Source organism: Pogona vitticeps, chromosome 4 (genome assembly GCF_051106095.1).
Source record: "Pogona vitticeps strain Pit_001003342236 chromosome 4, PviZW2.1, whole genome shotgun sequence".
NCBI classification, from domain to species: Eukaryota; Metazoa; Chordata; class Lepidosauria; order Squamata; family Agamidae; genus Pogona; species Pogona vitticeps.
In genome coordinates, this window is record NC_135786.1 from 155,670,199 (window position 1) to 155,693,963 (window position 23,765).

At 39.2% G+C, this 23,765-nt stretch overlaps 1 protein-coding gene across 7 annotated transcripts in view; it reads right to left on the reverse strand.

Moving 5' to 3' along the window:
• Positions 1–20,739, reverse strand: part of BCL2 (BCL2 apoptosis regulator) — a 179,488-nt gene extending 158,749 nt beyond the window's left edge. Inside the window, exons 1-4 of one of the 7 annotated variants that reach the window (XM_078393402.1) lie at positions 19,880–20,736; positions 18,489–19,384; positions 14,344–14,443; positions 1,137–9,064 (exon numbers count right to left, since the gene is read on the reverse strand). In XM_078393402.1, the coding sequence (XP_078249528.1) occupies positions 9,054–9,064; positions 14,344–14,443; positions 18,489–19,064 (687 nt within the window). In that variant the 5' untranslated portion in view covers positions 19,065–19,384; positions 19,880–20,736 and the 3' untranslated portion in view covers positions 1,137–9,053. Of the gene's footprint in view, positions 1–1,136; positions 9,065–14,343; positions 14,444–18,488; positions 19,385–19,622 lie in introns of those variants that run through there. The other 6 variants (XM_072998539.2, XM_072998540.2, XM_020786671.3 and 3 more) reach the window with 6 other exon arrangements.
• Positions 20,740–23,765: the final 3,026 nt, after the last annotated feature.

Genomic DNA, 23,765 nt, shown 5'->3' on the forward strand with positions numbered 1-23,765 from the left:
ATGTGGCATATAAATCCACACAATTCTTTATTCAATTATATTTGTATTTATAATTTACATAAACATAAAATTATATAATGCTTTTATAAAATCTGCATAACTGCACAACATAAATAGCACTGTATATGTGTAGGTGGGTAATTTTAGCTTGATAAAACCTCAATATCAAATTCACAACAATAGGAAAAGCTTCTCCTTTGTGATAGCTTTTCTTGTGGGGTTTGCTTTTGATTGCAGTAGAACATGGGAGATCATCTTAAAACAAACAACTTCTTCCACAAGAAATCTGAGGTATCAAAGCTGTGTGTTAGTGATGGGGGTGGGGATGGGGGCAACAACTTCAGTGGAGTTGTAAACAGTAAGGCCAGCTCTGCCAGTAGCCAGAGACAAAAATCCACCTCTGGCAGCAAAGTTTTGGGTATCATCAAAGGGCAGAACCTGACAGATGTTTTCAGATGTATTAATGATATGCTCTAATGCCTCCCCCAGCCCATAGGTCTTGGATTAGGAGAAATGATCAAATCAATGCACACTTTCCTATTACCCATAGCACAATTAGCCTTTGAGCATACCCCAACTAAGAGTGTTCGTCAAGGAGTGATGAAGGTTATATACCCAGTATAATAACAAATTTCCTATGCTATTCCATGTTTCGCAATCAATGAATAAGGAAGTGTTGCAGAGAATCTTCTCTAAAGGCCCAGCTATATGTGACAGACCTCTCATTTGAAGCAGAAATCAGGCAGACCTTTGTGCCTGAGAAATCTGTACTTGCCAAAAAAAAAAAGAGCCCCAGCTTAGGTCTAGAAGACCAATCATAAAAAAAGCAAGCTATGGGAGGTGTCAAAAGCTCCTGCTGTGACAATCACAGGTCTCTTGGCACCTGAAGAACTTCCTCCTTTAACCATGGATCATCTGTAACATAAAGCTTGGAGCTAGGAGTGCATGATTTTATATGCTAAAGAATTCCACATCTGAATTCCTAAGGAATATACAATCTTTATGCTGGGGGGCTTTATACATTATTATTGTCTATACTGATTGATTTTATCCCAAATGCTATGTACAGAAAAAAAAACCCTTCACTCTTTCGGACACAGAAATGTTGATTCCTGCAAATGGCATTGTTATTCTGATTTCTTTTTTTTTTCTCCTTTTGGAAAAAATAAACTATTACCCACAGGGAGAATGTGATGATGACATGTAGGCTTTGGAACTGGTCATACTTGGAAAACCCATAAAGGTAAAATATAGCTGTTTAGATACGCTTCTCCCTTGTGGAGAGATGTCGTAACATCTAACTTGTGATAATAAAGTTTACATGAAGTTCATTGGCTAAAAGAAGGGAGGAGACAATAAGCAGGTCTATAATAATAGTCTCAAACACTGAAAAGGGAAAAATATAAAGTTCATATTAGCTAGAAAGTAATATAAATTGCCTACGTAATAGGCATATTTCTACAAACAATTTGCCAATGCTGCCCATTTATATTAACACTAGACTTCTCGTAATCCAGACTATGCAATGACAACAACGTTTGCAATGTGAACACCACAAGCAAATATATTCAAACTGTGCCTATATAACCCACAATTTTCTCCTTTTTGACTGCTTTTTGATACTCCTAGTATTAAGGTGGTGATTCAGCTTATCCTGATTTAGTGTTATTACCTGGGTAGGTTGAATTATTAGATAAGCAGCTTGAGGCCTCGCTTCCTGAGTATATTGATCTACAGCAGTCCTTGTTAGGGTCTGTGATAACTTCCAATTTAGACAAAACTAACATTTGGAATGATATTCTAGATCTATAAATTCAATTTAATGAAAATCCTTCCCAATTCATGATGATGATTAAATCGAGAGCCCTAGCTTTTGCTTTTCATTCCAGAAACTGGAAAATGCAGCGGCTTTGATATCATTTGATCTGATTTGCAGAATTCCTTTTGACCATCAGACTCTATAAGTAGCAAGACTACAACCAGTAATGCATAAAAATTAGATTGTTGAAAGGGATTCCCATTTGACACTACATTATATATTCCCCCCCCCCAAAAAAAAACCTGCCTTTGCTGCCAGTAACCACACCAAGTAAAAGGCATGGCTGTTGGAATAAAAAACTGTAAAGAGTTTGGGTCCAGGATGCTTTAAAGCTTATGTCCCAATTTATGACTGTAAGGAGGAGTACCGTATTTTTCGCACCATAAGATGCACTTTTCTCCACAAAACAGGGGGGTGGAAAGTCTGTGTGGAGCGAAGAAAACAGATTATATTTTCCTGTTTTCTTCTCCTAAAAAATTGGTGTGTCTTATGGAGCGAAAAATACGGTACTTTTGATGGTGCTGCATGTCTCAAGTTATACAGTAGAGAAATAATAAGGGTAGTGTGTCAACACTATACAGTACAGTATATACATTTGTAATACATAGTTTCACCCTCATAGTTCATCCCATCCCATGAACTAGAAGGGAATAACAACAAAAAATAATAATGTTTAACTGTTCCATGTTATGCACATCTGTTCTGGAGGATATCCCACTGAGTGGGATGCTTATTCCAATTGTGATTATTCCAAGTAGATAACAGGCTGTATTATATTCACTGATAGACATTCCATTTAAAGTTGGAGCTCCTGTAGCTTGTAAGGCCAGTCCATTTAAAACTAGTAAATAACTTGCAAAACTTGTTGTTTAAATAACAGTGCAATTCAGAGGAGGCAACTCTCTGAAAAGCCGTACTCTTTATGTACAGGTCTTGAACACAGGTGGCACATTTTCCCCTGGCTCAAACACTGGCAATATAATCTGAAAAATCCAATTTCTAATTTTAAAAACAATGATTCTGCCACTAGCAGTCTGGCTCTTTTCACAAAGAAAATAGAGGTAACGGGAGATTGGCTGCAGTAATATATCATTCCTACAAAAGGTAGTCAATTAAGAACTTTAAAATCTTTTCCTGTTTCAGCAACACATTAGCTGGGCCTGTTATTTCATTCAAATTATTCACCTTCTCTATGACTCAGTTTATCATATTCTAATATAAACCTTAGCAGAGGTTCCAAATCAGAAGTGAAAAACGTCTCTGAAGATCTAATGGCAATAGAATTGTTCTCAAGAGAACACTTTGTTTGGAATGGTTCTTTATGGCACGTACATCTCTTCTAACAGTAAACTACACCCAAAAGGGGAGGTTAGGGGGAGGAAATAAGCTTTGATCAGAAACTGAAGGGTAAATAAGATTTTCAGTGATTAACGTTACTTACATTGTTTCAGCCTTAACAGTTTGATTATTAACAATTCTGAATGGACAGATCGCAAATCATTCATTTTCAGGGTTCAGTCCAGCAGCCTAAAAATTCTTTCCTTGGTTAAAGCTGCTTGACATGGTCACTGAGGCATAGGCTGAACTTGGATGTAACTAGTTACACATAATAATTTACTAAAACTAATGTCCTTTCCCAATAAATAAAGTATAATTACTTTACATTGCAATAGTATGTTAACACAGGATAACTACACTCCTTTTGTGGCATAACAGGAACTTCTAGTTACTTTTATAGCAACGAGTGTGGCTTCACTAAATGGTAGAGAAGGAAGAACATAGGTGAAAGATGCTGGAGTATGTGGCCATCTCACGCTGTGTTGTAGTATTGCCAGGATGATGAGGTGGGCAGGAAGAAAGTGTCAGTGAATATCCAGATGTGCTCTTGTAAGTAACTATTTTGGTTTACTTTTAAGAAATGGGAGAAAAAATATTACTTGTTAAAGATGTAAATATAACTGCAGCTAAGTATTTTTGTGAGCCTTGGTGCTACTGCATAGGTAAATAACGTTAATGATAATCTCAACTACAAAGAGTGTTGACTAAACAAGAGAAAGGGTGTTAATACACAAACATCTGGGCACATTAACACATTGTCATGCTATATGCATTTTCAGGACCAAAAGTTATTTTTATACCAAGGTACATGCATGGGCACATACATGTACACCAATCAGTTTAATAATGAAATCAAACATCCAAAAGCAAAAAAAAGCAAAGCGTGCTGGTTATATACCGCCCCATAGCGCTTCAAGCACTCTCTGGGCGGTTTACAAGTTAATTATGCAGGCTACACATTGCCTCCTCAGCAAGCTGGGTACTCATTTTACCCACCTCAGAAGGATAGAAGGCTGAGTCAACCTTGAGCCGCTACCTGGGATTGAACCTCAGGTCGTGAGCACAGTTTTGGCTGCAGTACAGTGGTTTAACCACTGCGCCACGAGGCTTCAGAGTACTACGAATTTCCTAACCCATCACCAACATTTGCATTTTCTTTTTTTTAATTTTCAAAACAAATACAAGAATACAAAATACTTACTAATACAATATAAAACACAATGCACCCCCATACCCACGGGACCCTTTGAAGCAATACTTTTATGACGAACCTCGTTTCCAAAATTGTATTGATTGTTGCTTAGAGGCTTTCCCCTTTCCTTTCACTAATACTAATTCAATAAATCTACCCCGAATAGCATACTAAATATTTAAACTTCTTTCCCCTCTTTTCATCTTGTTCAGTAGTCAATTTATCATTTAACGCAATGTCCCATAGTTCATTATACCAATCTTCTAATTTAATATCATTTTATCTTTCCATAATTCAGCTATTAATGTTCTAGCACTTGTCATAAGATTATAAATCAATTCCTTTGAGCAATAATCAAGTTCTATCTTATCAAAAATTTACAGCAACACAATTTTAGAATTAAGTTCAATATCTTTTCCAAATATATCACATATTCCTTTAAAAATCAATTTCCAAAATTTCTGAATCAATTTACAATTGTTTATACTTCGTACATTCTCTACATTTGCCATTAGTCTTCAACCATTCATTTGTCCGACTATCTAATTGGATGTAATTATACCATGATAGTTGATTGGTTTGTTTAACTATAATCTGATCCTTCGATCTCATTTTAATAATCCAGTCCTTCAATTTAGCAACTTTTTTATCCTTAAACAAATCAGCTAAACCCTTCAAGTTTACTGGGAAATTTTCTATTTCAGTCACTAATTTTAGTGGAGAAGTAAAGGGCCATATCTTCTTTTTATATCTGTTCCAGACATTTAACATGTTTCGCGAAGGCTTTCATGGCCGGGATCTAATGGTTGTTGTGAGTTTTTCGGGCTCTTCCTAACGTTTCGCCAGTCTCTGTGGCCGGCATCTTCAGAGGACAGCACAGTGCTATCCTCTGAAGATGCCGGCCACAGAGACTGGCGAAACGTTAGGAAGAACAACCTTCAGAACACGGCCAAAGAGCCCACAACCATTTAACATGTTTCTTTAAAAAAAGTTGTTCACCTGATTTATTGTATTTCTTTTTAATACTTACATTAAACAAATATTTTTCAATATTCCCATTTATTTCTGAGGATTCCATATCCCGCCAAATTAACCTTCCTTTGTTACATATAATTTCTCCAATAAATCTTAGTTGATTCGCTATATAATAATTTTTTATATTAGGAATACCTAAACCTCCACTTTTTTGAGCCTTATGCCAATATCTTTTATTTATTCTTGATTTTTTTTACCTTGATTACAAAATCCATTAATTAATCCCTGCCAATACTTAAAATCTTATCCTAATTGTATTTGGAGCGTCCTGAATAAAAAAGTAATTTTGGTAATATTTTCATTTTGATCATAGCAATTCTCTCAAACCACGATAGTTTTAATTTAGAATACTCCTGCAATTTAACTTTAATATCATTTTTTAATTTATTAAAATTTTGCTCCTTTAATTTTTGAGTCACTTTAACTATATTTATATCTAAATATTTAATATAATTACACATTTTAAAACCGTATTTATTTATAGATTTTCTTGTTCATCTTTATTGTATTAAACATCATTATTTGTGTTTTTTGCCAGTTAATAGTTAACCCTGTTATTTCCCAATTTTTTTCTAAATGATTTTTAATTTTATCCATGCTTTCTAATGGGTTTTAAATAGTTAATAATGAATCATCAGCCAATAAATTAATCTTAATTGTACGTATCATTTTTAACTAATCCTTTTAATTAATTCACCATTTCTTATTACATTAGCTAACAGTTCTATAATTATACAAAACAATATTGGTGAAAGTGGACAGCCTTGTCTTGTACCTCAGCCTAGAAAAATCCGCTCTGTTAAACCATCATTAACCTTTACTTCTGAAGTATTATCTGAATATAATTGATCTATAACCCCAATAAATCTTCTACTACATCCCCAACCCTTTATAAGGCATTTTAGTGTTGGCCATTCCACACAATCAAAGGTCTTAAATAAGTCGAGTGATAAAACAGTTGCCTATGTTTCTTTCCTTTTCTACCTCATATATAATGTTCAAAACTTGCCTAGTTAAATTATCCATTTGTCTTCCCTTTATAAAGCCACATTGATCCTCTTTAATATAATTTGCTATAACTCCATTTAATCTATTTGCTAATATCGCAGTAAAAATCTTAGCATCTTGATTTATTAGCGATATAGGTCTATAGGATCCCAGATCTGTTAGATCCTTGTTGGGTTTTGGAATAAGAATACAGTGGTACCTTGTATAACGAGTGCACAGTTGAACGATGAATCCGCATTGCGATGCGGATTTCCCCATCGCTAATGAGAGGGCACGTTCGCATTACGATGGGGGAACAGCTGTTCTGCGGCTCCAAAATGGCCGCCGGAACACAAAAAATGGGTGCTGGTACACCCAAGATGGCCGCCGGAACAAAAAATGGCCGCTGGTACACCCAAGATGGCCGCCAGAACACAAAAAATGGCTGCCGGTATACCCAAGATGGCCGCCGGAACAAGGGAAAACATCGGAGAACGGTGAGTTTTGGGCCCATTTGGAACGCATTAAACTTTGTTTAATGCATTCCAATTGGGGTTTTTGATCCGTTTTACGATGTTTTCCCATAGCTATGTGGGGCACCACTGTAGTTAATGAGTGTTTCCAAGAAGGTGGCATTGTCTCTCCTTCCAATATTTTATTATAAGAAATTTTTAGATTAGGTATCAAAATGGAACTTAGATGTTTATAATACTGTATTCTGGACCCAATCCATCAGGGCCCGTTTTACCATTTCTCAGTTTATTGATGACTTCAGCAATTTCTTCTTCTTTAATCTCTTCTTTTTAAATTCTCATTTATATAATTTTCCATATCCTCTTTCACTACATTGTTTCATTTATATAATTTCTGATGAAATGCTTGAAAAATCTTCAATTTATCTTTCATTACACCTCTTGCCAGTTCTATCTTTAAACACCCCAATCGTGTTTTTAATCTTCTATTTTTACATATTCTAGCTAATAATTTTGATTTTTTATTGCTAAAATCAAAACAAATCCTCTTTATATACATCAAATCCCTCTGAACATTCTCTATTTCTATGTTTTCTAGTTCCTTTCTCTTTGCCTGAATTTCTGCCAATAGCCTTCTATCTCTTTCTAAAAAAAACTTGCTTTCCAAATTTCTAAATTCTTCTTCGTTTTTTTCACGTTTATCGCCTTAATTTTTTTCAATTTACAGGATTCCTTTATTGTTATTCCTCTTGAAATTTCTTTCATCATGTCCCACAACAGACCTAATTTTGTACTTCCTGCTTCATTTATTGTCCATAATTCTAACCATTCTTTCTTTATCTTTTCTATTACCTCTGGGTACTTGAAAATGTTAATATCCATTCTCCATCTTTTAGAGTCTTTATAATCTTTTTAAATCTCAATCTCTATTGACATCAAAGCATGATCTGTTATTTTTACAGAATTAATCTCAGTATTGACTATCTTAGGAATTAAATCTTGAGATGTGAATATGAAATCTATTGTGGAATAGCTATTATATACTGCTGAAAAATAAGTATATGTTCTTTCATCACCTTTCATTACCCTCCAAATACCCTTCAAGTGGTTATTTTTTACCTTCTTGCTCAATATTGTGTTTCTTTGGAGAGCATCATTCCGATCATAAAAAGTTTTATTCTTTATCTTATCCATAACCATATTAAAATCCCCTGCCCCTTTCTTTACCTTCTCCATTTCTTTAGTAACCGTGTCATGAAAATCTCCTTGGTTATTGCGTGAACAATAACCAAAGTATATTCCTCCAAACCCATTTTACCCTGTATTATTATAAATCTACCATTACAATCCTTTACTACCTATTTCACCGTAAATTCACAATGATTGCCACACCTCTAGATTTAGACGTTCAAAAGTTTTTTTCCAAAAATGTCTATATTATTCATCTTAAGTTTGTTGGCTCCATCTTCTGATTGATGAGTCTCTTGCAAAAAGGCAATGTCCACCTTATTTTTCTTCAATAATGCTTCTATTCTTCTTTTCACTATTGATCCCAGGCCTTTCACATTCAAAATAGCTAGTCTTATTCTCTTGCCCATTTCAGTTCAAAGTCTCTACTCCTCACAGACCTCGTGTGCAACCCATCCCCCCCCAACAAACAAAAATACACTAAAAATTAAACTCAACATAAACCAAACATATAATAATTTACCCCTCTCAACCCACTGAACATTTATCTTTTTTCCCACCCCATCATATTCCCCCACTATAACTACTAGCGAGGGCACAAGGTGTGTGTGTGTGGGGACACCACCATTCTCTGGCGGAACTGCAACCAGAACCTCGCCTCTGCTCTTTTTATCAAATTTTTGGATTTCTTCTTAAAATTTGATACCACTGAAGCCCCCTTCTCCCCCCCTCTCCCCTGTAATTATAAGTAAACAAACAATTAAAATCCAGAATTATTAATAATTTTAGTTTTATTATTACTGTTGCTATCTATTAATAATATATTTAGTGTAATTAAAAGATTTAGAAGGGGGGGGAGACAACGAGTGGTCCATCTTCAAACCCTTCAGGAATCTGATCCTTTCCGCTTCAACCTTCTGCTTTTTTGCTTGAAGTTGGAGATAACTCCTGACCTCCATCTTCCTCCTGCCAGAGTTTCCACGTCTTCAACAGGTCTTTACCTTCTTCACATGAGTAGATTTTAAACAGAACCTGATATTTCCAAATTTTCAAAAGAACAGGATTACCCCATTGGTATTTGAGATTATTTTGATCAATACTGCATTTTCTAAGTATTCCTAAATCCTGTGTCTGTTGTGAACAATTATTTCTAACTCTATGCATTGTTATACATGGAATGAAAAAAAGACTACGCCAGAATCACCCTCAGACATAAAAAGTGTACTCTGTTGCCCATAAGCTGAACTTCATTACTATTTGGTCACAGACCTCCAGCACCAGCATTTATTGCACACAATAACAGAAGCATAAACTTTATTTTCCAATTTATAAGAGAAATGAAGGGGATCTATGTCTGTTTTGTTCTGCGCTTTGTTCATAGCTTACAAACATCAAAAGCAGCAGCTCATATTTAGTGTCTGACTGGTAAATGAGGAATGAAAATCACAGATGGCCCAGAAAGAAGTAGCAGACATGTTATGCTTGCTTGCTGATCGTAGCGCACTTTTACCAATCCCCCTATGCCCTTTCCTTCATATTATAATAGTGTCTACCTGTGTATAAATATTTGTTTTGAGACATAGCTTGGATCACCTGGGAGCTTAAAAAAAGGAGCATTTGTGCCTTGTTCTTTTTGAAAACAAAACATTTTCTTTTCCAATGAGAAAGGTTCATTGTCTGGGCTAATAAGGTAGTTTGAAAGCATCATTAGCAATGTCCTTTCCAACTCCTGTGGTGAATTCAACATAAATGGATTATTTCCTTTATGTCTTCTGAATTAAAACATCAGCTTCTGCTATGTGTCCATGTTATACTATTACAGTTCTAGCCACTCCTGTTGCAAACATATTCTTTATTTATACCACTGTGTAGAAGCTGCAAGTAAGTATCACAAGTTTAACATTCCATGGATCTCATCCAATGCCCACTGAAAGTTAAAAAGTCCCCATCAAGTTCAATAAACTATGTGGGAAAGGCTCAGTTAAATAACCAAGCATTAAACCTTTAGACTCCACATACTCCCCCCCCCAAAATTCCAAACAGATCCTGCAACAAAGATACCTCTGTTTTCTTTGATCATTAAAATGCTACCAACTGCTGAATGTCGGGGACTAAGGCAATAGCAACAAGGCATAGATGAGAATGCCTGAACTCAACGGTCCCACGCGCTGGTTATCTAGCTATGATCCACTCTAGGAACAAGAAAAGGGACCGGGGTGTGTGTGTGTGGGGCTGATGTCACAACTGCAATTTCTGAAGTGGTTATGGTACTCTGTGACCACTGACATTTAGGAGGCTGGAACTGCGTCAGTGACTAGAAAGCACAACAGAAAGTTGGAGAGCACATCAGGCAATCAGTCAACTGGAACAAAAGAGAACTAGAGTATACTAGCAACAGAATAAAAGCATGTAAAAACAAGCCAGACAAAAGTCAGCAGATTGGCATATGACTCTAAAAAACACTCCTTTTTTTTTTATTAGAGAGCCTTCTCTTTCCTGTCTTTCCCTGACAAACACAAACACAACTACACATGATAACCTACTCTATCGTAAAAGTGCATGTTTGTTAAGATTGCAGTCCTCTTTGATTAGAATAAGACAAGACTTACGTGACTCACCTGGCATGTTACAGGGTGATATTGTAACTCACAGCACCAGACCAATTATGTCGCCTGAAGAAAAAACGGTTTGTACCCCTCACTGCCCTCTATTCAGCAGGTTCCTGAAAATGTCTCTTAAGTGCTATATGCTGTTGAGATGCACAGTAGGGCAGAGAAGGTAAGTGAGTTATTTACAGATATTTGAGTAGTTTTACCAGTTCCACCCTTTCAGTGATTTTCCATGGGCAAGAGAGGATTCGAACTCAAACCTTAGGAGTCCCGGTCTGTCATTCTATCCACTATGCCCAAAAAATCTCTACAGGTGACTAAGCTCAAGTAGGGACAAAAGACTTTCGGAACTCTCACAAAGCCCCCAGAGGGCAAGCTGATCATTTTGCCTTGCCTGTGCTCTTAACAGTTTGCCTGCTGAATCCATTGTCCATCTCCTCCATCACATAAACTCAGGGATCTTTGAATTTTGGCACTTAGACAATTTTATTGGTTATGTGAACAATTAACCAGAAATGTCTGTCTCTGCTTCAAGTGGAAGTAAAAACTAGTCCCATTACCTCTGTTACCTGATGCTAGCCCTAACTCAACCATGGGGTGACATTAGGTTGGTCTGCCCCCCCCACCCCGTCTGACCTCTTTCACCAGACTGTTAGAGAACAATGGACGTCACCTTTAACTCACAACTGGAAAAGCAGGATATATCTGCAACTAAGAAAAGAACCAAGCCAAAGGTTTCCTGTTGGCAGAACAGATACAGATTTCTGGTCCAACACAGAGAATTCTGTATCGAATTATTTCATGGTAACTTTAAGACAGGGTGAAAAAAAATGTGACCCTCCAGATGCTAGTGGATGCTACAACTTCCAAAATGTCTCACTGCCAATTATGCTGATTAAGGCTAAAGAATGTTGCAACCCAAGAACACCATCTGGAAGGCTGCACTTCACTCAGGAAAACAGACATCCAGGGAAGTTCTGGATAACTCAAGGACATAGTGTAAACAGCATTCCACCTACCTACCTACCTACCTACCTACCCATACACACTAGCACTAACTATTACAACTGAATAATTAGAGCACGGCTGAATATACATTTAACCAGCTCACTTCCTAGTGCTTTGACCAGGGCTTCTACATTTATTACAGTTCTCTCATGGCACGAAAGGGCTTACAACTGGAATAACACTTAAAGCTTTTTCTAAACGAAGTTCTCATTCCTCTGGTAATTTCTCTTCTTCTCTGCTATATATCAAACATGGTAGCAAAAGAACGGGCAGGAGAAAATTGTGCATACACTAAGATCATTCTTCATGGGATATTTATGAAATCTGTATGGCTTGATGCCACTGAAGAAATAGGACAACCTCCACAAAACTGCGCCTTTTATGTTCAACTCCTGGAAGATGCTTTGGCTTCACCTTGTAATTTCTCACAGCAGAGCACAATTTCTATGACTTTCCCACATCCCACCCCCACCCCCAAATCAGTGAATTTCTGTTATGGAAGGAGCTGAAAGAACAATCTGACTGATGCAACAATGTCTACCTTAGTGTATAATATGAAGTTCACCAAGTAAAAACAAGAATCTTCTGTTAGAATAAATACTGTCTATGCAGAATTACTTGTAAACCATATAATTGCAAAGCTGAGCAACAACAGGTTGATGGTAGGGAAAGTAGTACTTAATAATTTGCATTTAAAAATTCAATAAACTTGCAATTTTAAAAAATAATATTAATCCAATGAAATCATACTGTGAACTATGCAAGGTGGAAATCTCAAGTGTTGAAAAGACTAGTAAATATAAACAGAAATAACTAGAGCAAACTTGGGTATTAAAGGTTTTTTTAAGTGTTTGACATTCCCCTTTCTCACAGATCCTGATACTGTGGATCAGCTGGCATCCGGAGGCTCAGGCCAACAAAAAGGCAAAATGTCTGTCTCTAAGAATTAAATTATATACTGAGGCAAATGCACATTTCCTCCAAGTAACACATTTGCCATTTTACAATGTGATTTCCTCAGAGATGACTTAGAGGTCAAGCTCACAAATCATTTTCCAATGACCATCATGAAATAAAGAATGATAAATACAAGATGTGTAGATGAGGAAATCAAATGCTATGACCAACACACTATTTTATCATCCAGGGAAATACTTCATCTAAAAGTGTGATAAGTGTATCAGTTAGTTTGACCATGAATCTCCTACACTTGTGTTCTGTTCTCCACACGGCCTGCTGACCCACATGTAAATGTTTGCAAGGGACAGTTTCTTTCCAAGAGTTTGAAAATTACTGTATGTGATAAAATTGCAAATAAAGCTACCGGCTCTTAGTAATAAACCAAGGACTTGGCCCAAATCTTTCATGACCAAGCATTTTGGTGACTGTTCCTTTTCCCTCAACCTCCCTTTCCTTCCCTTGTCCTTTATTTGTATAGAAAGTAATGGAGAAAATATAAGCATTAGATTTGGGGCCCATTCACAGATGCATATTCATGGAATGATATACAACTTGACTCTCCCAAGTTGAATTTTCAAATTAGTGGCAAGACAATGTCTTTCTACTGAGTCAATGGAAATGCTCAGCAGCAACAGAAAATCTGGTGATATACAAATCTGAATGTGAACGAAATGTTGGTAATACTCGATATGTAACTGCTCATCAACAACTTTCCTATATATCAGGGTACACTCAAAGAAATGCACTACGAGTTTTGCACACAGAACACAAAACATTGGCCTGTGCCTATCACAAACCAGCTTTCCAAAGTCACAAACAAGTTCCTGAATGCTGCCTGAAACAGGAGCACAACTGGAAAAGAATCTCCACATGGTAACTGAGAATTTACGTGCATATTAAAATCTTAACATATTACTGCAATAAGGCTCTTTTCTCAGGTGAACCTTGTGGGGACAGCAAAGGATCTGTATTTTTTTAAAAAATATCAGCATCTCCACCAAACTTGTAGAATCCCAACACAATCAGGTAAATGAAATGGCCCTGCAACAATTTATTGCACTCTGCTGTGCTTCTGTTTATCATTCCAGCTACTTCATCTCACTTTCCTCCCAGACTTCTCCTTTTTTTTCCTCTCATTATAATCAGAATTCTGTATTCACACTGGCCGATTCTGAGGATTTCCCATCTCTGAGGGTTTTTCTAAAGAGTTTAAGGGGGGAAAGGGGGGGGGGAGTCTACAGACCTCAGAGTTTCCCTGATTTTGCTAGTGCCTCCTTCTTGCATGTGAATAGTGTCATCATCATAGGGTGCCATCAAGTCAATTCTGACTTATGATGACCTTTTGTGGGGTTTTCTAGATGAAGGACACTCAGAAGTGGTTTCCCATTCCCTTCTTCTGGGAGCACCTGGGACTGTGTAGCTTTCCCAAGGCTACAAAACCTGACTCTTCTCTCTGGAGGCACAGTGGGGAATCAAACTCCCAAGTTCTGGGTCTGCAGTCAGAAACCTACCTCACAGAGTTATCCAAGCACATGAATAATTGAGATCAACAGCTGCACATAGAAGTGAAATCTGCAAAAGAATACTGCAGTATGGGTTGTTTTCTATGCAGGATTCCATACCATTCCATGTCCATCCGTCCGTCCGTGTGTGTGTGTATGTGTGTGTGTGTGTGTATTTCTTCCCCCTCCACTCCCTGGTGCATAGTGTTTCATGGGTAATGAACAGACTCACTCATTGAGTTATTGTGGGGGTCTTCTATCTGGAAGGGGATTTCTTGTTGTTTCTTGCATTTTTCCTTCAGTTGGGGTTGCATAAGGGATAGCACTTGAGCCTGAACATCAAGAACAGAGGGAATTAATAGGACGGGTGTACACTGATAATAGAAACCAACAAAAATAACAAGATTTTAAAGATAAGTCATGGAGCAATCTTACTGAGATGCAAGTCTCAGTGTACTTAACAGGACTAAAAAGTAGTTTAAGATTGCATCCTTGATGAATTATCCCACCAGCTTGTGTCAACTACCATTTGAACACCTTTCTAGTTAAGACATATTTTAAAAGGATATGTCATGCGGACAAAACTTTTCTTCATCTTACTGACTACTAATCCAAATGATGAGTTGTTAGTCTATGCTTCAGTGCATTTCTGTGTTGGTTTTTTAAGTTCAGTTTCTCTGTAGAATGCCTCAAACACTCAAGTTAAAAAGTGAGAAAGCCACATTCTCATCACCACTGACAAGGGATCCATTCGGCACCTCTATTCTTGACATGTCAAATAATGCAACTTCCAAGAAAAATATAAACTTTGCCCAGAGGTAAACCACATTCCATATCTCCCCAAGTCAGAATCCTAACTCATAAGAGGCTGGTTTGCTTTCATCACCTCTGAAGGAAGCCTTTCTCCAGAAGTGGTAGCGGTTGCAGAAATACTAAAAATTAAAATAAATCTGACTGGGGGGAAAATTAAATGCAAGAAAGTCTCCAACTAATGCCTCACAATGATAATCCACCATGTTAGGTTTCCACTAGAGTAACATTTTACTTGCAATACTGTAGTACTTTAAATTAGCATGCAAATCATTTGTCTTCTCCTGCGCCACCCAAAAAGCAAGTCATGTGTTTCTCCTTCTTCTGCTGGGTGAACAGCAACTACCCTGTTTCCCCGAAAATAAGCCCTAATCTGAAAATAAGCCCTAGTATGATTTTTCAGGATGCTCGTATAAACCCTACCCCAAAAATAAGCCCCAGTTAAGTGAAACCCAGCCCTCCGCCATTGTGTAGCAACCAGAAGATGACATGACTGTATTTGAATAAATGTAGATTGTTGTACATGAAAAAAAATTAAGCATACCCTGAAAATAAGCCCTAATGCGTTTTTGTAGCAAAAATTAATATAAGACCCTGTCTTATTTTCAGGGAAACACGGTAATCTGGGGCAAAAGAAAGAATTAAGAGAAAGCCTACAGTCCTATGCTTAGAGTTAAGGAAGGATATGTATAACAAAGATGAATATACTGTATTTTTTGCACCATAAGACTCACTTTTTCCCCACAAAACAGCGGGGTGGAAAGTCTGTGCATCTTATGGAGCGAAGAAAACATATTATATTTTCCTGTTTTCTTCTCCTAAAAAATCAGTGCGTCTTATGGAAAGGTGCGTCTTATGGAGCGAAAAATACGGTATTTAATTTAAAGGATGCCACTATTCTGAAATGTGTGAGATTCGCATTGCGCAAAGTAGAATGGGAAGACGAGGACTCAGTCCAGATGTTCATGTGCACCAACTGATTACTGTACTTTTGGAGATTGGCAGCTGAATGTATAAACTTGAAGAAAAGTGTGTTAGTCAGTATGAGCAGACAGGAAGGTTGTATCTCTATTAACCTACTCACACATACAAGCCATCATTTGATGCTGCAGTATGACAAGCACGGTGCAGCTTCTAAAAAGCTGTCAGGATTGTCAGTCATTACTTGCAGACCTAAGAAAGGATATACAGAACCAAGAAGCCATGCAGCTGTTACTGCCAGTCATTATACTTACCTATTATTATTCATAATAATGAGCAATGAAAGTTCTGTCTCCTGACAATGTATATTTTTACCCTGCATTAGCTTTTTCAGCCTACAAATCCACATAACATCTCTAAAGGCTACACCTTCCGTTATGAAGTTGTGGTAGAGCAGCTGTCCATGGGTTTCATCCTGAGCCCTGCTGGAGCTGCTAGACTTAGAATTAGGCTATCAGTATGTAGTAGTTCTGAACCAAAAAAGCTCAGAGGATTGGAGCACCAGGTGTTGGGAGTTAAAGCTCTCATTGCCCCTCCCAGGAGGTGGCTGGTCAAATTCAACCAGGGTGGGATTATGTCCCAGACACAAGAAGGAGAGACTCAAAAACCACTTCCACATACTTCGACCTATAAAACTATGTATGGGAGGCTCACCATAACTCAGAAGCTGCTTGACAGCACATAATTATTAATTATTCTATTAACAGTTTACTGCTTGTATCTGGATGGGCAAAGCGTGGTCCACAAGCTACATGAAGCCCCCTAGGAGCCCCATTATAACCACAACATTTATTTTATGCCTTATATAAACAAAGATGACACATATATTGTCAATAGTTATTTGAAGAGCTCATGCTGTCCAAAAGAAAATAGGAAAGAATTCAAAATGGTATTGCCCCCTTGGTTATAACCTGGGGCAAAGGTAGGGTTGGTATGATTAATATGAAAACTTGCTGCTCTTTACACAATTGGCCCAATAAAAGTTGTCACTGGGACCATTTTAGTTTCAGCTTTCTCTGTTTTTATGTGACTTAACTGGCTGGTTTTCTAAATAAATTTAACAGGAGAGATTCCTAGTGCATATACTGTACTGTATACTCAATTGGGGGCATAACATTAATTTAAACTCTTCTATTCTTAAGAGGATTCTCTATGTTTTTAAGAAGAAGGGAGGTGATATAACTGAAGTAAGTCTATCCTTAAACACAAAATACTGTATACTCCCTCTTTCCCCATGTATTTATATTTCTACGTTGTCATCCACATTATTGTTTTCTTCATGGGGACTCCCCCACCTACAAATGCATCCCAACCCAATCACTGGGGAAGCACTGGTTTAATACATATAATGAAACTGTAAGATAAGATGTTGCATTTAACAAAACAACAACGGTTAAGTGCAAAATTCCTTTTTCAATAAATAAGATTACAGAGACAGAGATGGGAAAAGGTAGCATGATCTGAGTACAGTGAAATTAATCCTTTCTGAACATTTATACTGTACTTGCCTGCCTCCACTACATGGAACTCAGCTTTTCTTAGAACTACGTCACAATAACTGTCATGCACTTTCCAAGAACTAGCCAAAGAAGATAGCTCTACACATTTCCTACACAGGGCTCATTTCTTATTTTCCCTCCAGAAATTTGTAGAAAATCTTTCAATGTTATGTCTCTTAAAAGAAATGAAGAACGTTTCATTACCTCCACTGCTATAAACAATTCATATACCTAATGCATACACATACTTGTTGTTCTTTTCTTTACAAAAGTTTGGTCATCAATACAAAAATCACATGCTTAATGTGTTTGTACTTTGTACAAAAGCATACACAGAACCCTGGTTATCCAAACAGTATAAGTAGAGCATCACAAACATAAATTTCTGAAACAATGGAAGTGTTGTCAACTATGCCTAAAGGGGCAGTTTACAGGACATTCAAAGCCATTTGGGCAAGAAGAAGGCTGAAATAGCTAAAGTTCAAGCAATGAGCGGTCTACCACATTATAAATTGCTAATCCAATTTCAGAAGACTTGTCCCTTTGCTTCTATAGCACACCACAAATTAGCTGCTGCATCATTAATTCTCTCTCCCACTTTCACTGTGACCTCATTTTTACCAGCCAGTTTCACACAACCTAGGATTGACATTAGTGATTAAACGTTGATTGAAACAATGTGGAGAGTTCTCCCTGTATCTTGAGCACAGGGCTCAAGGCAGCTATCTGACCAGACAGATTTGACCAGTGGCATCACTGATCAAATATGTCACTTTCAACGTTACCCTTAACACAGCACCCAACATTCATCCAAAAGTTTCATGAACTGGCAAAGTGATTATGTACAGTGTATCCTCTTCCTTCAGACACACAGCTCTTGTTAAGTTACTGTGCCTAGTAGAAGACATTAATGATATGAGGGAAAGTTATGCATGGAACTGGAGTCACTGTACTGTCCCAATAACACCCACATTAGGAAAACCAAACCGCACAGGGCCACAATTGATGCCAGTGCAAACATATCAGCAAAGTATTATTTTGAAACAGTGAGGGGAATAAAATACAGACAACACAACCAGCCACATACCCAGCCTCCATTGTCTTGGATCCAGTTGTGCAGGTGCCTATTCAGGTACTCGGTCATCCACAAAGCAATATTGTCTACCAGGGGTGACATCTCCCGACTGACGCTCTCCACACACAGCATGCCACCAAATTCAAAGAATGCCACAATCCTTCCCCAGTTGACCCCGTCTCGGAACAGCTCTTCCACAACAGCCACAAAACGGCTCCTGGCAGTGAACGGAGTCAGGTGCAGCTGGTCAGACATCTGAGCAAAGTCCCGGCGATAACGCCGCGCAAACTCATCTCCGGCTTGTCGTAACGTTGAGTGGACCACCAGCGGCACAGGGTGCGACTCATCCCCAGGGGCTGCGGTACTAAGAGCAGCAGGGCCAGGCAGCTCAGAAGGCAGAGACACCAGCCCTGCAAGGGCAGGGAAGGTCCCACCACCAGCAACAGCAGCAGCAGCAGCAGGAGAAGGAACGTTTTCTTGGTCTCCACTGGCAACCCAGTCATATCCTTTCTGTGACAGTTTGTAATGGATGTACCTCAGCACTATCTCCCTGTTATCGTAACCTCTTATCCCAGGATGAGCCATCATTGATAACAATGAGTAGAGAGAACAAGAAAAAAAAATAAGAGCAAATGAAATGTCCCCCACCCACTCAGAAAGCAGCCAGTAATAATAAGTGCCAGGGTTTATATTTAATCCAGTTGTCTTATTCTATGCGGTTCCATTGGTTGAGGAGTGTGGGAGTCCTCGGGGTCTCAAAGGTATTTCTGTATTCCCAGCGTTTCCTCCTTAGTTGGTGATCCACGATGGAAACCGGATTTAAAATGCAGCCAACACTGTATCCCACATGTAATATTTATTATGAAATTTATTTGCAGAAATGTTCCTTCATCTGTACTGAAATACATCTAAAATAGGAAAATCAGATTCTTACTCAAAATCAGGTGCATTTTCCTCCCTCCCATATGCTGAACTAGAATTTCAATGAAGCTGCTACCCACACATGCCAAAAAACCCTGCCACTCAAAATGATCTACTAAACAGGGCAGCTTCTGATGCAAATTTACAACTAAAACAATCAACCGCCCTCCTTCTTTTCAATAAACAAAGGTTAGACAAAGTAAATTTCCTGTGGAAAATACTTACTTGAATAAGAAATACGCTTTTCTGTCAAGTTTCCTTAAAGGAAAAAATTCAGAATCAAACCTCCCAGAGTCCTCTAAAAGATTAAACGTCTTTAAAAAAAACAAAACAAAACAAAAAAACAAAAAAAACTATAATTCCAAACCAGAAATGAGGGGGTGATCTTCAGATATTGTTGAACTGTTATGACTTCCAAAATATTTCCAAGATTCTTCTCTAAATTCCCTTTCCAAAGATATGTCAAAACTCAGAAATCCTACCTCTGAACTTCAGGAAGGAGCACAACCCGAAAGAGAGACGTAGAAGGGGGGGGGGTGATGTTCAAGGCATCGGAGAAATGAGTACTTAAAATCCAGGCTCTTTAATTAGTGCTTTGCTCCAGTGCAGTAGATTTCCACATGAAGGCAGTTTCTCATTCAGAGTCGGATCTTGAGCTCATTATCTCCCACATATCTTTTTCAAAAGGAAAAAAAATCTGGACTGATTTTTCTCTCCCTAATCGTTCAAATCCGGGAATGGGAAGGGGGGGGGGTTAAAGCATCCCAAAAAGCAGCTTTGCATTTGTTTGTTGGTTGGTTTGTTTTTTTTTAAGGGATATCTCTCGAGGCAAGGGAGGGGGAGGGGATGGGGCGTGTCTGAGGAATTAATTGACCGGACCACCCTCGCTCCCTACTCGGTGCCCTTCCCTCGCTATCCCGGACAGCCCTGCAAAGCTTCCCAAGTCACGAGGCGCCTCCTCCTTCTCCAGCGCGGGCCGCAGATTGGACGGGCTGCGTCCGGCGCGGCGGCTCCGGAGGCGGCGGCTGTTGGAGAGGTCGGCGGGGTAGGGGAAGCATACTCGAGGCAGCCGCCGCCGCAGCAGCAGGGGGAGGAGACAAGCGGAGGGGAGCTTCTCACGCTCCAGCCTCGGCAAATAGGGCAGCTTTTCTGTAGCCCCACCTCGTCGTTCATTCAAGAAAAGGGGGGGAAAAGAAACAAGGACGGAGGGAGGGAAAAAAAAAACGTTTTCCTTCAAGGCAGCTTTGCCGCCACTTCCTCCTCCTCCTCGCGAGCCTTGCAAGGCGGCTTCATGCTGCCGGTCCCAAACTGCGGCCGACCCGCATCTCCTTGTTTTTTTGGCGAGGTTTTTGAGGCTTCCAGAGGAGACGCTGCTGCTCCTGCTGGGCGTGTGGGTGGGTGGTCCACGGTGGGAGGGTTGAGCAGGCAGAAAAGGGCGGCAAACCGGCTTTTAAAATCCATCTATTCCGGTGGCTTGTCATTCATTTTGCTTTTATCTTCTCGGTTGGACCGATCGACTTAGAAGCCTTTCACGGATTTCCTCGCGCCCTAAGGAAGCTCTTTTGGGGGGAAGGTGGGTGGGGGGAGGCCCGGAGACGTAGAAATAAGTGGAGAAAACCTAGAGCACGTTTGAGGTCCGAAGCAAACCAGCGCGACTTTTAGCCCCCCCGACTGGACGAGCAACTGCCGCGCGGTGACAAACGTGTGCATATGAAAACAGAAGGAAACAGGTCGAGAGAAGAGCGCGCGGCGGGGTGGAGAGGTTGCAAAAGACCACCCAATATGTTCATGCGAGCAGAAGTGGGTTTGGAGCGCATACACATGCCGCAAAGCAACATTGTGTGGGCTTTTCCTTCTTAAGGCCTGGGGACTTCCCTTCCGAGAAGAGCGATAGCTTGTCTTAGGCAACATGTCATGTATGGCCCCAGCCATGAAGGAAAAAGACGCCCGGCGATTCTGCCCGCTGAAATTTTGCTTCCCACTTCCATACTTTGCAAACTGTTTGCACACACACACACGAACATAGGCGGATTTTGCCGCCTCCGCCATTCCTCGTCGCTCGCCAAGGCAGGGCTTTTCGAAAAGTGTAACGGCGGTGAACCGGGAGACCCCTAAGTTCAGTGCAGCTCTCGCCTCCGCTGCTGCTTACAGCCATATAGAGCTGAGCTGGGGATTTTTTTTTTAAATCTCCCCACTTTTGCGGTCATCAAACGTTTCCTGAACTAAACGTGATGTTTGTTTTTTTGAGGCAAAGGACGTACTGCAGAGGAATTGGAAGAAGTGGAGGCTGGGCGCGAGGTCGGAGTGCTGAAACCCCGTGTTTGAAAATAAAAGGAATTCCCACATGCCGGGCTGCCCCTTGTTCGGCTGTAATCTCCCACATACATCAATGGGAGGCCTGGCTTCGAGCTTGGGTGGTTTCGCCCAGTCTCTGTCTAAACTTCCTTGTTCTCTGTCCTGAAGACAAATTCTTCCCGCCTTCTCTTGAAGGCGCTACTGAAGGACTCTTGAGAGGGGGGGGGGAAGGAGGTTGAAGCCTTTCCCAGCTTCTTCATCTGGCAGCAAAGCCTTCTTTCGGCCTTTTGAACTGTTCTCCATCCACCTAAATAGCATGTAATAGTCCTATCCCTCTCATACATACACCCTCCAGCGTTAAACAAGAAAAGTAGGGACACCTTTTTAACATCTCGCTTCTGTTACCCGTGAGAATAGTGGGAGGGCAGGCGCACAAGCACATCTCTGACTGTTTGATGCATACTTATATTAGTTTACTGTATTTTCTACCACCTCCCAATTAGATGTTATTTATATCCTCCCTTATCCCATGGGCCCGACATTTAAACCAACAACACGTTAATAGCTCTGTCCCAGAGAACTCGCAATCTAACCAATGAATACACTATCAGGTGTGTTTAAAAAGCACAATTGTTTATATGCTATTACTGTGCTTTCCTATCACCCTGAGTGTCGAGACCTTGTCTGATTTCAGAAATTAAGCTTGGGTAGTAACTTGGATGGAAGACCACTACTTGTAGTTTCAGGGACAATTACCAGTCAGGGAAGAATTCTGCCTTAAGCAAGCCAGGAAAGCAACTGCCAGTCAAAATTGGTAATCCTGGACTAAGAGTCTCACTGCCTTCCTAAACATGATATATCCAGTTTCCACATCCCTGTGATCCTATGAGCCTGCATTTTTATTAAAACAAAGCAATAAGTCAGGTAAAGAATAAAGAAACATGCATTGCAAGCAGAAATTTCAAGACCAAACTTTAGTATTTGCAGAGAAGGCTGGGAAGACCCTGACTAAAATGTCCAATATGCCAACCTTCCATGCCTTTCCTTCCTTGGAAATGTGTGGAGGGTTGGTACCTTGGACATTTTTACTGTACAGCCCTCAAGCATAGCTTAAAATAGCACACATAGCTACTTACCCCAACAGCATTCTAACAGAGGCATCAAAGGGTCAAAATCAAGACAGCATTTACCAGCAACAAGGAATACAAAACAGACAGTTGGAGCATATGCTATCACAGGCAGCTGTATTGAAACAAGAACAATTAACAATTAACTAAAGAGAAAGAGAGAAGTGCTGTGTGGCTAAAACATGTATTACAGTGGGGTCTTGACTTAAGAACGGCTCGAGTTAAGAACATTTTGACTTAAGAACCGCTCTCATAGGAAAATATTGACTTGACTTAAGTACTTAGATTTGAGTTACAAACTGAAAAAACCCACGTGGGAGGCAGGGAAAGTGCAAAATGTGAACTTTCAGTTAACTGTTGGCCAGTGAAAAGGGTGCCTGTCTGCTTCCTCACTCCTCCCAGCGTTTAGAGAGTGGATTGGGAGTCTTCAGACTGCCTGGTACTGTACTGCCTGGACTGTATTTTCCCTGCCTTCCCTGAACCTTTCTTGACCTAAGAAAAAAAGAAACAAAATATCCCCCTCTAGTGGTCAAAGGCGGAATAGCAGCTTCCCATTAGTTTCTATGGACGGAAAAGAGCAGATATGGATCAAATGGTTTTCAATGCATTCCTATGGGAAATGCAGATTTGACCTGAGAACTTTTTGACTTGAGAACTGCCTTCCAATACGGATTAAGTTCTCAAGTCAAGACCCCACTGTATTTATTTTGAACTAGCAAAAGTATCCAGTGTCAACTAATTAGAAACTTTTTAGTCCTATTGTGGTGCTCCTCCTCACTGCCCCTAACTCATTTCTTCTGAGAAATTAAATCCATTTAAATCAAAATTTAAAATTTAGATTTTTTTGACAATTTAAATAAAACATTGATTTATTAACTTAAATTGTTATTTTAATAATTAAAAGAACACATTGATTTTTATCCATCCTTCCTCACTGCTTTCTGTG